This window comes from Bubalus bubalis, chromosome 19, assembly GCF_019923935.1.
Source record: "Bubalus bubalis isolate 160015118507 breed Murrah chromosome 19, NDDB_SH_1, whole genome shotgun sequence".
In the NCBI taxonomy this organism is placed as follows: domain Eukaryota; kingdom Metazoa; phylum Chordata; class Mammalia; order Artiodactyla; family Bovidae; genus Bubalus; species Bubalus bubalis.
Window position 1 is genome coordinate 31033568 of NC_059175.1, and position 15383 is coordinate 31048950.

Here is a 15383-nt window from a genome sequence, read left to right on the forward strand (position 1 = left end):
GACAGAGCAACACACAGATCCAACCCCCTCCAGCTCTGTTATCACTGGAGAGGCTACAGATAGCTGTGTTTGTGAACAGAAAGAGATTCTGAGAGTGAAAGTGCTGGTCGCTCAGTCGTGTCCAACTCTTTGCAACCCTCCAGGCTCCTCTACCATGGGATTCTCCAGGCAAGAACACTGGAGTGGGTTGCCATGCCCTCCTCCAGGGGATCTTCCTGACCCATCAGGGTCTCCCACATTGCAGGCAGAGTCTTTACCATCTGAGCCAACAGGGAGTACGGAATGATCCTGACCTAAGCTTAAATAGTCAAGTAGAGTACGTTACATATGAATGCTATTCTTGGAACTAGACAAAAATTTTCTCTGCCTAATTAATTATTTGTATAAGGAACCAGAGAGAAAGTCAGGCTGGCAAAAATCTGACTTTTACAAATTGGATGCCTCAAGATATTTCTAAATGTAATACTTAGCAAAAAGGGTAACAGCATGTTTTAGCAGATTAGAGAAAGCCCTAAAGATTTATTTAAAGAAGAAACCTAAAAACAAGCCTTTACCCAATAACTAGAGAATACATTTATAAAAATTTTTCCAGGATTACCTTAATAAGTTACCTGTTATAGCTATAAAATTCTGTATAGATAAAAATTAAAATTAGTCAAAGCTTTACCATGGAATCACAATCTATGGGAATTCTCAAAAAAAGGAAAACAACCTACCAAACTTAAATGGTAACATAAAAAGAAAACGTATATTATATAATACACATGTAAATATATATTACATTAAGCAATAGTCGCACAGTTGAGTCTGACTCTTTACAATCCCATGAACTGTAGCCTGCCCGGCTCCTCTGTCCATGGAATTCTCCAGGCAAGAGTACTGGAGTGGGTTGCCATTCCCTTCTCCAGGGGATCTTGCCCACCCAGGGATGGATGTCTTCTGCACTGGCAGGCAGATTCTTTACCACTAGCACCACCTGGGAAGCCCATTTAGGTGTACCTCAGCTACCAAAATCCCTAAAAAGATTAATGAATATTTATTATACACTAATTTATAAAACAATTAGGAAGTTATTTTTTAATAGAAATAATATTGCTTATTTTCTTTTCCATGTCAGAAAACTTAGAATGAGATTGACGAAAAACCCTTAATGAAACAGATATCTTCAGAAAAGTCAGATGAAAAGCAAGTTAAGTCACGGTTTTCCACAGTGAAATCCATGCTAGATTGCCATCTAATGGCAATGGTTTTGTAACTTCATGAGTTATGTCCATAAGCTTGAAGATTTCAGAGACTATCTCTGACATACCATGAAATGCTCAAGAATGTCCAGACTTTCTACTGCAAAATTTAACAAGCTGTTCAGTCTGGGTACCATCTGCAAGACAGGCATCACCAACGGAAGAAAGGAGATTATGCTAATACTCTACGTGCCAGGCCCTACGCTGGGCTTTTTCCCTTAACAAGTCCTCAAAACAGCTCTGTAAGATGAAAATGTTCACCTCCTTTTCAGAGATGAGGAATCTGAAGTTAAGAGAGACACATCAGCTGTTACGTAGTGGAACTAGAATTTGAATCTACTCTGTCTGGTTCTAAATCCATGATATGATCGCCAATGAATGGATTAAACATAAGCAGTTATAAGGGATGTCCCCAGTGGCTCAGTGGTAAAGAATCCGCCTGCAATGCAGGAGATGCAGGTTCAATCCCTGGGTCAGGAAGATCCCCTGGAGAAGGAAATGCCACCCCACTTCAGTACTCTTGTCTAGAAAATTCCATGGGCAGAGGAGTCTGGCGGGCTATGGTCCATAGGGTCGCAAAGAGTCAGACACAACTGAAGTGACTGAGCACACACACAGTATAGGGGAAGAGGAAAGCAGCTTTTAGCTCCTCACCAAAATCCACATTTGCTATGGGCTGAATTGTGTCCCCAGAAAAATTCATATGTTGAAGCCCTAACCCATAGTAACTCGGAATACGACTATATTTGGAGGTAGAACCTTTAAAGAGATGATTACATTAAATGAGGCCATCAGGGTGGGCTCCAGTCCAGTATGACTGGTATCCTTAAAACAAGAGAATATGAGGACACACGCACACAAAAAAAGACACCAAGACACAGCAGAAGAGGCTCTCTGCAAGCCCAGGAAAGAAGCCTCAGAAGAAACCAAACCTGCCGACACCTTGATCTTGGACTTCTAGGCTCCAGACAGTAAGAAAATAAATTTCTATCATTTAAGCAACACCACCACCACCCCCCACCCCCCAAGTCTGTGAGATTTTGTTATGGCAGCCTTAGCAAACTACCACAATGTTCTCTTATTCCTGCGGGCACTGTTAGACTACAATTCCCAGCTTCCGTCACAGTTAGGTCTGACCACGTGACTAGGTCTTTAGCAAGAGAAATGTAAGCAGAGGTGGTATGTGCCACTTCCTGGCATCCCATGCACACTCCCCCATGGCCTTCTGCTACTAGTCAGTGGAACGGAGACAGTATCCTGAGTGACCTTCAGAGCCTCATCACCATTATAGTGATACTGTCATACTTGAATCCCAGAAGACTGCAAGGAGAGCTGCCCTCCAATGTGTCAACCACCTTATTCCTGTTAACTGAGCAGGAAATAAATGTCTATAATGTCTGAGCTCTGGGGTGAATTTGTTAGGCAGCTAGACCTCCCTAACTCTTACTGAGACACAGGAAAGAAGGGAGAACAGAAATGTACATGGTGGAAGGTGCTGGTTGTAGCTGTAACTATTGGGTCGTCCTCACCAGAGCAGCATCAGTCTCCCAATTCTTTTCATCTCAAGGACTGCCAGGGAGGGGAACACAATGCTCCCCAATCTTGCAACACACTTTGGGAGAAACAACAGACCAAACCAGAAGATTCCATGCCAGAAATCTTCCTAACGGATATCTGTTAAATTTGGCCCAGTCTCTCACTAAATGCGCTCAAACATACTCTAAACAGTCAAGACTGAGACATGATGCAAAACCTCACAACTTTGGCATCATCTTCTTGATGACAAGTTGTCCTGCTCTGCTGAAAGTTACAAAGAGGTGTGTAGACAGCCTGTGGTAACCAACCCCTTGATGTTGCAACATTTAAGTATTTCTCTCTGTCTTTCAAAATTCTCAAAACAAATGAAACTTCATACAAGTAATATTACAAAATTCCATACAATCACACAATGCATTTATTGGAGGGGAGGCTGGTATATGAGTCAGATTAGTCAATAAAACAAAGTTAAACCATTCTTCAAAAAAAGTTGGAAATCACTGATCTGTACAGTTCTGTCATATTGGACCACAATGCTTACAGAAAGAAAAGAATAAATCTGAAAAATAAAGCTTTATTTTAGAGAATAACCTTGAGTAGTTATCGAAACAATAATATCTTTGTGGAATTTCATAAATGAAGATACGTATATTGCTGAATCAATTATTCTCCTGCCTAAAAGAACAGGTTTGAAAATTACTGTGGAAAGTTACTCTTTTGTACTATATTTCTACTCTATATGAAAGATGGAATCCAAGAGACAGATGGAGATCTGATGGAAAACCAGTGTTGATTTTTCAGGAGACTGTGAGAGCCCTCAGGTTTGGTCTCGTATGTCCAAGGCCCTTGCATATCAAGGGAGAACATCCCCTCCCAATTCCCCAGAGTCATGCAAAACTACCACAAAGGTCCTTTGCAGGCGGATTCTTTACCACTGAGCCCCTGGGGAAGCCCAAAAATAAAAAGTACTGTTACCCTAATCTTCATTGTGCCTTAAAAAGGTCCAAGCATATATGGCCAACCCATTATAATTTATGATCAACCAAGGAATAGCCTCCCTCCTGGCTGACAGGATACTTCTAACTCCTGAACAGACCATCCCACTACTTCCTAAGTCTTTCTTCTGAGAGGCCTAGCTAATCGCCTCAAATTGCAAATATAGCAAGAGTCCTAGTTTTGAAAATTTAAGAAAACTAGCTTCCTTTCTTAGTTTAAGACTAGCCTCTGCAGTATTCCTACCCAAGAGTATTGTATCTTTCCTTGGATAGCATTGGTAAAATGAAAGGGATTGTATCAACTGAGAATAAAGAAGGAACCCACATTAGCTCAGGAATATCTGCTGAGCTACTGTTGTATACAAGGCTCCGTGATAAGCACCATCCATGGCAGAAATAAGCCAGGCACTCTGGAGGCACAGGGAGATGGGACAACACAGGGCAGTGGGCTGAGCACTGCTGGCATTCGAGCCACAGGCAAATGCTACAAATGCAGGGGGAAAAAAAGAGTGTTTACTCCAAAGTAGGGGACAGCAGAAACTATGGAATAACTGCTGCTGCTGCTACTGCTAAGTCGCATCAGTTGTGTCCGACTCTGTGCGACCTCATAGACAGCAGACCACCAGGCTCCTCCGTCCCTGGGAGTAACTACTGAGCTCAGTAGGACTTCAAAAGGCAGAGAAGGGCAGGGACAGCATTCTCAAGAGAAGGAACAATATGTTTAAAGCCTGAACATCCTTGGCCTTGGTACAGATCACAGCAGCCAGCAGGACTGAAATCAGGCCCAGGGAACGTGAAATTAGTTTAACATGGGGCCCCAAAGCTAAACCGGGACTAGAAACTGAAGGGCAACAAACACTTTACCAAGGGGTGCAAAATTCAGCACAGGTAAGGGTGGGGGTGGGGAGGGAGGGGATGTGCTCCAATCCTGATGACTTTAGATGCCTTTATCTAACAATGCTGGGAACACGAGCAGTCCAAGTTGCTGTCCGTATTAAACAAAATTCCAGGCTTTCCAGTGCCGTTACAAAATGAGGGCAGGACCTGAGGTGGACAAGGGGAGAACGGGAATGTCAAGTGACCCTACGACGCTCATGCTTTGTAAGCGGGTGGCCATCAGGAAAGGTCCTAGATGGAGAAGGCTATTTCCATCAGGGTGGATTTACTGTGTGCCCCATGGCACTCCTAAGTGTCTCAGGAATTTAGGCAAAATCTGCTTAAACAGTCAGTGCTAAACCACTGCGATTCCTCCTCACCTGGCCCCTATAAGTCCTAACTTACCAATCAGATTTTCAATCTGATTCAGTCTCTTCCTGATTAAATATTCCAAGTTTATGAAGAGTCTCTCTAGGTACTTTTTAGATGACCCTAAAGGTCACAAGAAGGTTGGGAGCACTCCCTGGTGGGTTCAGAACCACAAACTGACACTCTCCACTAGGCCTCTCTTGAAGTTACCTGCCATTAAGTTAAATGCTAGCCCTCATCCATTGCCCAACTCAACTGAGAGGATCTAGAGGATAGTATAAGATACCAGTCAGCATAAACCAGATGCCCACTGACAGATGAATAAAGCAGCTGTGGTACATAAATACAATGGAATACTACTTAGCCATAAAAAGGAATGCATTTGAGTCAGTTCTAATGAGGTGGATGAACTTCAAAGTGAAGTCAGAAACAGAAAAATAAATAGCGTATATTAACACGCGTATCGGAGAAGGCAATGGCACCCCACTCCAGGACTCTTGCCTGGAAAATCCCATGGACGGAGGGGCCTGGTGGGCCGCAGTCCATGGGGTCGCTAGGAGTAGAACACGACTGAGCGACTTCACTTTCACTTTTCACTTTCATGCATTGGAGAAGGCAATGGCAACCCACTCCAGCTTTCTTGCCTGGAGAATCCCAGGGATGGGGGAGCCTGGTGGGCTGCCGTCTATGGGGTCACACAGAGTCGGACACGACTGAAGCGACTTAGCAGTAGCAGCATGGAACCTAGGGGCTTCCCTGGAAGCTCAGCTGGTAAAGAATCTGCCTGCAATGCAGGAGACCGAGGTTGATTCCTGAGTCAGGAAGTTCTCCTGGAGAAGGGATAGGCTACCCACTCCAGTGTTCTTGGGCTTCCCTGGTGGCTCAGATGGCAAAGAATCCACCTGCAATGCAGGAGACCTGGGTTCCATCCCTGGGTTGGGAAGATCCCCTAGAGGAGGGCATCACAACCCACTCCAGTATTCTTGCCTGGAGAATCCTCATGGACAGAGGAGCCTGGCAGGATAGAGTCAGTCCCTGGGATCACAAAGAGTCAGACACGACTGAGCAACTAAGCACAACACAGCATGGAATCTAGAAAGATGGTACTGATAATCTATTCATAGGGCAGTAGTGGAGATGCAGACACAGAGAACAGACTATGGACATGGGTGGAGGGGAGGAAGGAGAGGGTGAGACGAATGGAGAAAGTAGCGTGGAAGCATATACACTACCATATGTAAAACAGATAGCCAATGAAAATTTGCAGTATGAATCAGGGAACTCAAACCAAGGCTCTCTAACAACCTAGAGGGGTGGGAAAGAGTTGGGGGTGGGAGGGAGATTCAAGAGGGAGGGGACGTATGTGTATCTGTGGCTAATTCATGTTGATGTGTGCCAGAAATGAAACCTATATTGTAAAGCAATTATCCTTCAATTAAAAATAATCTAAAAAAATAAAAGATAGCAGGCAGCATAATAAGCAGCTAGCTATAGAAACATCTCATTCTACCTACGATCCTCCTAAGTACAATGTAATTGTGTGTCCAAGCCCACTGACTCATGTGTGCCTAAGAGAAATGAAAATTTACCCACTTGGCATGATTGCTGCCTGAAGCAAGCTAACTACCCATGCTCCTCTCTTAATGTTCTTATCCTGGCCAGGTCTTCAGCACAGCCGCGAGGATCTCTGTCTAAGGAATTGCTACTTGGGGAACTTCTGACATTTGACTTAATCCCCTTTGGATCCACTCAAGGAAAACTTCACAACAACTTATGCTCCAGCAGTCTTTCAGGAGCAAGACACACACCGTCAGGTGCCCCATGCAAAGGCTTGGGACAAACGTCAATAAGGGTATAATGCCAAGGACACTATTTTTCAAAGGGCACGTGGACCTTTATATAATTCAATCTTTTTTTTTTTTTAATGCTCATACTTTCAAGTTTCAGTCCCCTAGGGATGTGAAAGATCTTTAAAAGACCATCTTCCTTATAATATTTGAATTAGCTTTTCTCTTTTGGAGGGCTTACTAAAAAAAGTAACAGAAAAGTCCTTTAAGATCAGCCTTATGAGTGCAAGCTCATGTCAATGGCACTGGTCAAGGACATTGTACAGGTTTAAAGTGCTCTGAGCAGGTTGCTTCAGAAAAGACTGAAAACAGGGAAGGCTCAGCAAAACAGACTCATAAAACTTCCTCAACAACTTCTTTTAGCATAGTATAGTGTATATTATATTCCACTATATATAATTTGACCTGTTGCTAAAGTACACTTACTATTAACTATTGCTATTTATTTTTTTTTAAATGAGAGGTTAAAGTCACCTCATCATATGCCCCTTTTTTAGGTTAAAAAAAAAACCCTTTGTGGGGGTAGGCCCAGAAAGTCCAAATGTTTTTTACAAGAAGTCTTGAGTTCTATCACTTACTTAAAGCTTTACAATCAATAATAATTCTATGCTGTGCAGTAGAAACTAACATAACATTGTAAAGCAACCATACTCCAACAAAAATTTTTAAAAATAATAATGATAATTCTATACACTATGCCCAAATTATCTTCGGTTCTTTATAAAGAATATGGCTTCACTAAAACTACCAGCTTCAAAGCCTCCCCATTTTACTGCATGAGTAAATGCTTTAGCACCCTCTACTGGCCACTTGTTATATCTACTCAGCTCCTAACTCCTCTGGCCTGCAGCCTGCTAACCTTTCAACGGTCACGTGGTGGCTACAGCAAAGGCTACCTCACCTCCTTCAAAACCAACTGTGTAAGAGGTGAGCCAGCAGCCACCGCCACACAAGGAAAGGATGAACCCTGAAGTGCTCTCCTGCCATGGCTTGTCCATGAGTCCTCTGCGGCCAGCAGATTTCACAAATAGCAGCGGGAGCTCCTGTCCTGTCTGGTCTGCACCTGTCTCCAGTAACCAACCCCAGGCTCATTTCCACACACAGATTCCTCTAGGGGCTGAGCCCAGATCACCTTCCCACTATCTGCTTCATCTGGCCAGCTCCCGGGGGATGGAGGTACCTGGAGAGAGCAGCTCACCTGTCAGGTACCATGTGGGCAAAGAGGACACAACGGAGAGCTTGAGAGGCACAATTTCCCCCACAAGCTCATAGATATGATGCCAATCAATCTCCTGCTGTTAGGTGTATATTAGCCAGATTTGGCAGGGGCAGGGGGAGGAGTGCCAGAAGAGAACTTCCCACTTCCCATAACCTCATGACAAAGCAGCTTCCCTGATCCTCCACAGTCCCCTAGAGAAAGCAAAGCTCCTTTATAGGTTCAAACGCAAGTAACCTGAACCTGTAAGCTCTCGTTATCTGGCTCACTTTCTTTTGGAAAGGGAAAAAAATAAGAGTCAGCTTGGTATTCATTATTCAATAACAGAAGGAAAGGACAGGAGAGGAAGTAGCAATAAAAAAGAGGGAGTCTCTTCACGCCCAAATCTTGCTAGATTAAGCTACTGTGTACTATTTACTATTGATAAATGCTGGATGCTTGGATATCAATCATCTATTGAGTGAAAAACATTCTTTAGAAGATACTGTAAAGGACTTAAGTGATTCCTTCTATCAAAGAGCTCATGATTTGGGTGCAAAGACCAAACACTTCAAAGGAAGTAATTAGAACATGACAAAGTATCATATCCTTTAGTAAAAAAAATATATACTGGAAATTCCATAAATACATACACACAAAGCCCCCTCTCTTTATCTCTCATGTACAGAAAAACAATCATCAAGATATTAATAATGGTCATCTCTGGTGGAACTTTCAATGTACGCTTTTTTCCTTCACATTTTTTAGTACTGTTTGGATTTCCTATAATAAGAATGTAGTATCTTAACAAAGAGAACAGAAGTAAATTAAAAACCAATTTTTAAAGGGTATAAACAGAGGAAACTGCTTATAAATCTAATATTGTATATAATCTGTAAACACAGATAAAAATATACAGGAAAAGAAACTGAAGAAAATATATCACATCATGAATGACCATTTTTCTCCAAAGGCCACAGTGATTTTGTCTTTTCTGCCTTTCATGTGCTTTCTTATTTTCTAGAAGTAAATCTATCTTTACTTGAATCCTGACGTTAAACTCACTCTCATGTTAAAATATCGTTCATAAAGGTGCTTTAGCAATAACCCCTGATGTAATGACACACCTGGAATAAGAGCTGTGCTGATAAGGATGTCCACCTCCTTACACTGTTGAGCAAAGAGCTTCATTTCGGCCTCAATGAACTCTTTGGACATCTCCTTTGCGTATCCTCCTTGTCCCTCACCAGATTCCTTCAAATCCACCTCCAAGGGCTCAGCACCCAAAGACTTAAACTGCTCCAAAGCTGCGGCCCTGGTGATTATTGAAGGGGAAGCAGCAGTTATTTCAGGTCCTTAATACAGAAATTAAGATCATCATTTACAGAACTTATTTACAAAACAGAAAGAGACTCACAGACTCAGGAGAACAAATTTATGGTTGCCGGGGGGAAGGACGGGGGAAAGGGGTAGTTGGGGAGTTTGGGATGGACATGTACACACTGCTATATTTACGATGGATAACCAACAAGGTCCTACTGTATAACACAGGGAACTCTGCTCAATGTTATGTGGCAGCCTGGATGGGAGGGGAGTTTCAGGAGAATGGATACATGTATACCTATGGCTGAGTCCCTTTGCTGTCCACCTGATACTAACACATTGTTAACAGATTATACTCCAATACAAAATAAAATGTTAAGAAAAAAAGATCATTTGTATACACATTGCTAAGAAAACTATAAATTCAAAAGTGCACACCCCTTTTTTTGAGATCTCTGACCAGACTGTTTCCATTTTTTTCTAAAGACAGGTAACACTTCTATGATATTTTTTCCTGGGGGAAAAAAAAAAAACTATAGGAAATTCTACTAACTTAATTAACTAAATCACTCAGTTAAGTCACAAAAGAAATTTCACTACTGCCAACTCCAGTCATCAGTTTTGTTTCTTGACAGAGGTCCCACTGTCAATGATGAAGTGAGATCTGACCAACATTCAGATTTGACATCAGTCAAATCCTTTGTAAACATTCCAACTATGGGGACTTAACCACATAAAAGACTCTTTTACTTAGAAATATTGTTACAAAGCGATTTTTGCCCCTAGTCCTCACTAAATTGTGTTTGAGAAAAGCAATCTATAAATGGCATAAATAGTAAGAAGAACCAACACAATTAACTTATGTAAAAATGGCATAAATGTGAAGAACCAACACAATTAACTTATGTAAAAATGCATTCAGGTTAAAAATAAATAAACACCAGCCAAGTTCTATGTACTAGCTGGAAAACCAAAGCCAATAAAGCTCTCAGCTCTACTGTGTTTAACTCACCACATCCAGTCCACTACAGTGAATCCCAATCTCCCTAATGACAACAATCACTCCAAGTACTTGTTAAAAATTCAGGGGAGGGAGGAGGGAGGAGGGTTCAGGATGGGGAACACATGTATACCTGTGGCGGATTCATTTTGATATATGGCAAAACCAATACAATATTGTAAAGTTAAAAAATAAAATAAAATAAAAAATTCAAATTGCCAAGCTCCTCTCCAGACCCACTGAAATTACAATCTCCAGCAGAGGGACCAGAATCTCTATTTTTAGCAAGAGCTGCAGGTCATTCTTATCATCAGGGAAATTTGGGAAACAGTAGTGGTCTAAGCCCTTCAGCCCCATGATAACCGCCACGGTCAGGGAGAGGACACAAAGGTAGGATGTAGAAGGCAGGGCAGGAAAGGTAAGGCATGGATGAACATGAGCTTCTCTCCATTTCTGCCAGCTTGAACAAGGACGCTCATACCTCAGCCAGAGCTGAGGACGGCAGAGAGAGACAGAAAGACCCTGGTCCTGGATGGCCCTGATGAGTGATGAGCTGCTGCCTCTAGTGTGAAAAGGGAGTCCTTCCCCCGGATTTTCACTTCAGAGATATAATACATTATCTTTTGAATTATTTTTGGCCGAGCAGCATGCAGGGTCTTAATTCCACAATACGGATCAAACCCAAGCCCCCTGCAGTGGAAGTGTGGAGTCTTAACCACTGGACCACAGGGAAGTCCCAATAATCCATTGTCTTACACTTTAAGAAAGTGACAGGGCTTCCCAGGAGGCTCAGTGGTAAAGAATCCACCTGCCAAGCAGGAAACGAGGGTTCAATCCCTGGTTCAAGAAGATCCCCTAGAGGAAGCAAGGGTAAGCCACTCCAGTATTCTTACCTGGAAAATTCCATGGACAGAAGGAGCCTGGCAGGCTACAGTCCACAGGACTGCAATAGAGTCTAACATGACTTAGTGATTAAACAACAACAAAAAAGTGTGTTCTGAAATGAACATTTTTTTTCATATTTTTTTTTATTGGAGTATAATTGCTTTACAATGTGTGTGTCAGTTTCTGCTGTACAGTGAAGTGAATCAGCTTTGTGTATACATGTATTCCCTCCCTGTTGGACCTCCCTCCCCACTCCCCCCACATCCCACCCCTCTAGGTCATCACAGAGCTCCAAGCCAAGCTCCCTGTGCTAAATAGCAGCCTGAAATGAAGAACAATTTTAATCAAACTTCTCTTTTAAAGAAATCCTAGGAAAATGATGATGTGTCTGCTTTAAACAAATATGCAATGGACATAATCAAGTACTTTCATCTGGAGGCTCTACTGCTGCCCAATACACTTCACCTTCAACGAAGAGCATGCCTCTCAACCCCCCATCCTTCACTCCCCCTATTGCTCTCCAAGATGTTGCCCATACTACTCCCCTTCTTCAAACTCACAACATCTTTTTTCAAGCCCTGCTGCTGCTGCTGCTAAGTCTCATCAGTCATGTCCAACTCTGTGTGACCCCATAGACAGCAGTCCAACAGACTCCTCTGTCCCTGGGATTCTCCAGGCAAGAATACTGGAGTGGGTTGCCATTTCCTTCTCCAATGCATGAAAGTGAAAAGTTAAAGTGAAGTCGCTCAGTCATGTCCGACTCCTAGCGATCCCATGGACAGTAGCCTACCAGGCTCCTCCGTCCATGGGATTCTCCAGGCAAGAGTACTGGAGTGGGGTGCCACTGCCTTCTCCGTTTCAAGCCCTACCTAGTGCCTAAACACATTTCAAGCAGAAATAAAACACAGTAGAGAAACACAAGAAAGTCAGGAGAGAGATTAGCAAACCCTGCCAATCTGGTCCCATTGCTAATCTATGTGAAAATACAAGTCTGAGTGTGAGTTGTTTTCTTTTTCTTTTTTTAAATAATCTCTGCTGTACTGTGTCTGGGTCCTTAAATTTTTCCCCCACTAAGTAATACATTTTCACTTTGAGTAAACTGTGAAAAAGTGGAAATATTTTTAAATGGAAAGAAGTCATACAACAGTTTCAATGCACTACTTCAGTTTATAAATTCTAAGGAAAACATAATATTCACCTGAAGCAAAATGTTTTTACCTTAAAGCAATCACGAGTATAGCACTCACCTTGTATCAAATCCCCTAACAATGGCACCCATGGACTTGGCTGCACCTGCAGAAGCCAGCCCAGCAACGCCACCACCAACTATCAGAATCTAGGAGAGAAAACAGAACCCGCATGTTTAAAATAAAGTTCATGATCAACTGATTATGTAAAATCATCAGCCAGTACCTCTCAGGGCTAGGTATCACACTAGCATCCATCATTACACCCAGTGGTGCTGGTGATGATATTCAGTCCTCAGAAAATGTACTGAGTGGATAGACTACCCTTTAACTGGACCACCACTGTTTTTCAAAAGTTTAAAATAGGGCTTCCCTGGTGGTCTAGTGGTTAAGAATCCACCTGCCAATGCAGGAGACACGGGTTTGATCCCTAGTCCAGGAAAATTCCACGTGCCAAGGAACAACCAAGCCCTTGAGCCACAACTACTGAAGCCCAGGAGCCCCAGAGCCCGCACTCCGCAACAAGAGAAGCCATTGCAATGAGAAGCCTGCACACCGCAAAGAGAACCAGCTCCAGCTCACAACTAAAGAAAGCCCATGCAGAGTAACGAAGACTCAAAACAGTCACAATTAAATAAATCTTAAAAAAAAAAAAAAAGTAAAGTTTAAAACAACTTCACTAAAACAGTGTGACACCCAGCATCTCACTGTAAAAGCTATATACAGCATCAGCAGTGTTGGGAATGTTAAAGACCGACGGTTCTTCCCCACCATATCAAAGCTACTTCTAATAGAATCCCCAGGGTAATATTTCTTTATGCTCATAAAACATCAAAATAAGTTTCAGAGATGGGTACAATTTGTGAAGCATCTAATCCTATTTTGAGCTCAATTGCTTCTACAAGAAAGAGAGGGAACCAAGTGCCTAACTTTGATCCATTGTGAATGAACTGTACCTGAAATCCAAACCAATGTAACTAATCCCTCTAACCAAGGCAGGACTGGAGCCAAGGAAATCAAAGAATTCCTCAGAAACAAGAGTCTCCTCATTCTAAACAAGCTAAGAACAATGTTGTCTCTAGCCTAGAATGGGCCTTCCAGAGAAAAGTCCCTATTATACTTCTCAGTCAATTGAAGGCAACTCCTTGTTCCTGCTAAAAAAAGAGAGAGACACCCACAGATACTGTGAAGTTTATAAATTCCCACCCACCCATCATGCCCACTTCTTGCGCCTCTTCAAGAAGACTAGGCTAGTGGAACTGTGCTCCAGTGACCTCTGGGCAGTGTTTTAGAGATCTCATTTATCAATCTTAATGGGAATGCTTTGTTTAAGGAGCAGAGGGGATTTACAGGAAGGGAGACAAAGAGGGACCAGAGGGAATAAGATGCTACTGGGCCCCAAGGCACCATCCCACTCCACATACCGAAGCCCAATCCCTGGAAAGGAAGGAAAAGAGAAACAAAGAAGGAAGGAGGAAGGAAGAGAGAGAGAGAGAGAAAGAAAGAAAAGTGGACTGGGCCAAGTTATCCTGAATCAAGAAATAACAAAAGATCCCATAATTTAAAAGACAGAATCCGTTCTCCAGAGAGGGAACAGAGGCTGGAAATGGAGTAAATACCTACTTATGAAGCCTCCATAAAAATCCCCAAAATACAGGGTTCTGGGAGCTTCCAGGAGTAGGGCCCAAAGAGGGCACTGAAGCCCCACACCCTTTCCCACCTGCCCTGCTCACCTCTCCCAACAGGATTTTCATCTCATCCTTTATCATATCCTTTCATAATAAACTGGTCAACGGGAAGTAAACTGTTTTCCTGAGTTCTGTGAGCAGCTCTAGCAAATTAATCAAACCCAAGGAGGGGGGTTGGGAACCTCTGGTTTACAGCCCACCTGTCAGAAGCATAGGTAGCAATCTAGACTTGTGACTGGCATCTGAGAGGTGAGGGCAGTCCTATGGGCCTGAGCCCTTAACCTGTGAGATGTGACACTACCTCCAAGTAGACAGTGGGAGAATTCAGTGAAACCGTAGGGTGCCCAGTTGGTGCTGGAGGAGTGCCTGGGGTGGGGAAAATCCCCACAAATTTGGTAACAGGAAGTATCAGAAACACAAGCAAGAGTGGAGTTTTTCCAAAACAGTCCTAAATCAGACTTTCCCTCATCTGCAAGACAATCTGAATTCTGAAACAAGACCAAGAAGACAGGACCCACGTCATCCAGCCTTGACCTACCTTTCCAACATCATCTCAGATCACACTTCACCTCACTCACCACACCCCAAGACCAGAGGCCTCCTTCATTCTCCTCGAGCACACTGAATTCCATCCCATCACAGTGTCTTTAAAGGTGCTTCTCCCTTGGCCCAGAATCCTGAACCCCCTTTCTTTCTTCCCATCCTTGAGGTCCCAACTTAAATGCTACAGGCGCTTTCCCCATCACCCTAACTACAGAAGCCTGCTCCCATTACCCACCCACCATACCATCCTGTTCATTTCCTCCATATATTAAAAAATCTCCTATATTTGTTTGATGGTTTGTTTATTTGCTCTCTGTGGGCCCTACTAGAATGTAAGTTACATATGGGAGGGACTTTGTTTGTCTTGTTCACGCCATGTTCCCAGCTCCTGCAACAGTGCCTGGCATATCACAGCCATCAACAGATTGATTTTAGCTCATTCTGGACAAGTAAGAACACTCCATGTTTAAAGGAAACTCAAAATATTCATTCTACCCTGAAAAGGCCATCTATTATCTAATTCTTTGATATCAGGCAAGTGTTTGTGACATGTAACTAAAATCTCTTATGCTGCAGTTTAAATTCTCAGTAAAGACAGTCACTTTTCCACCTTTTAAAAGCTGACTGATTTCTCCTTCCTTTACTCCTTGTCTTCTGTTTCACTTTTTAATCTTTTATAATCATAGCTTTCCTCTCAA

The 15383-nt window shown here is 42.7% G+C and overlaps 1 protein-coding gene across 5 annotated transcripts in view; it reads right to left on the reverse strand.

The window, feature by feature from the left end:
- Window positions 1–15383, reverse strand: part of NNT (nicotinamide nucleotide transhydrogenase) — a 93397-nt gene that overhangs the window by 57580 nt on the left and 20434 nt on the right. For all 5 annotated transcript variants that reach the window (XM_006056202.4, XM_006056201.4, XM_025270541.3 and 2 more), the window contains 2 exons: window positions 12515–12603; window positions 9187–9374 (listed from right to left, as the gene is read on the reverse strand). In XM_006056202.4, the coding sequence (XP_006056264.1) occupies window positions 9187–9374; window positions 12515–12603 (277 nt within the window). The remainder of the gene's footprint in view (window positions 1–9186; window positions 9375–12514; window positions 12604–15383) is intronic.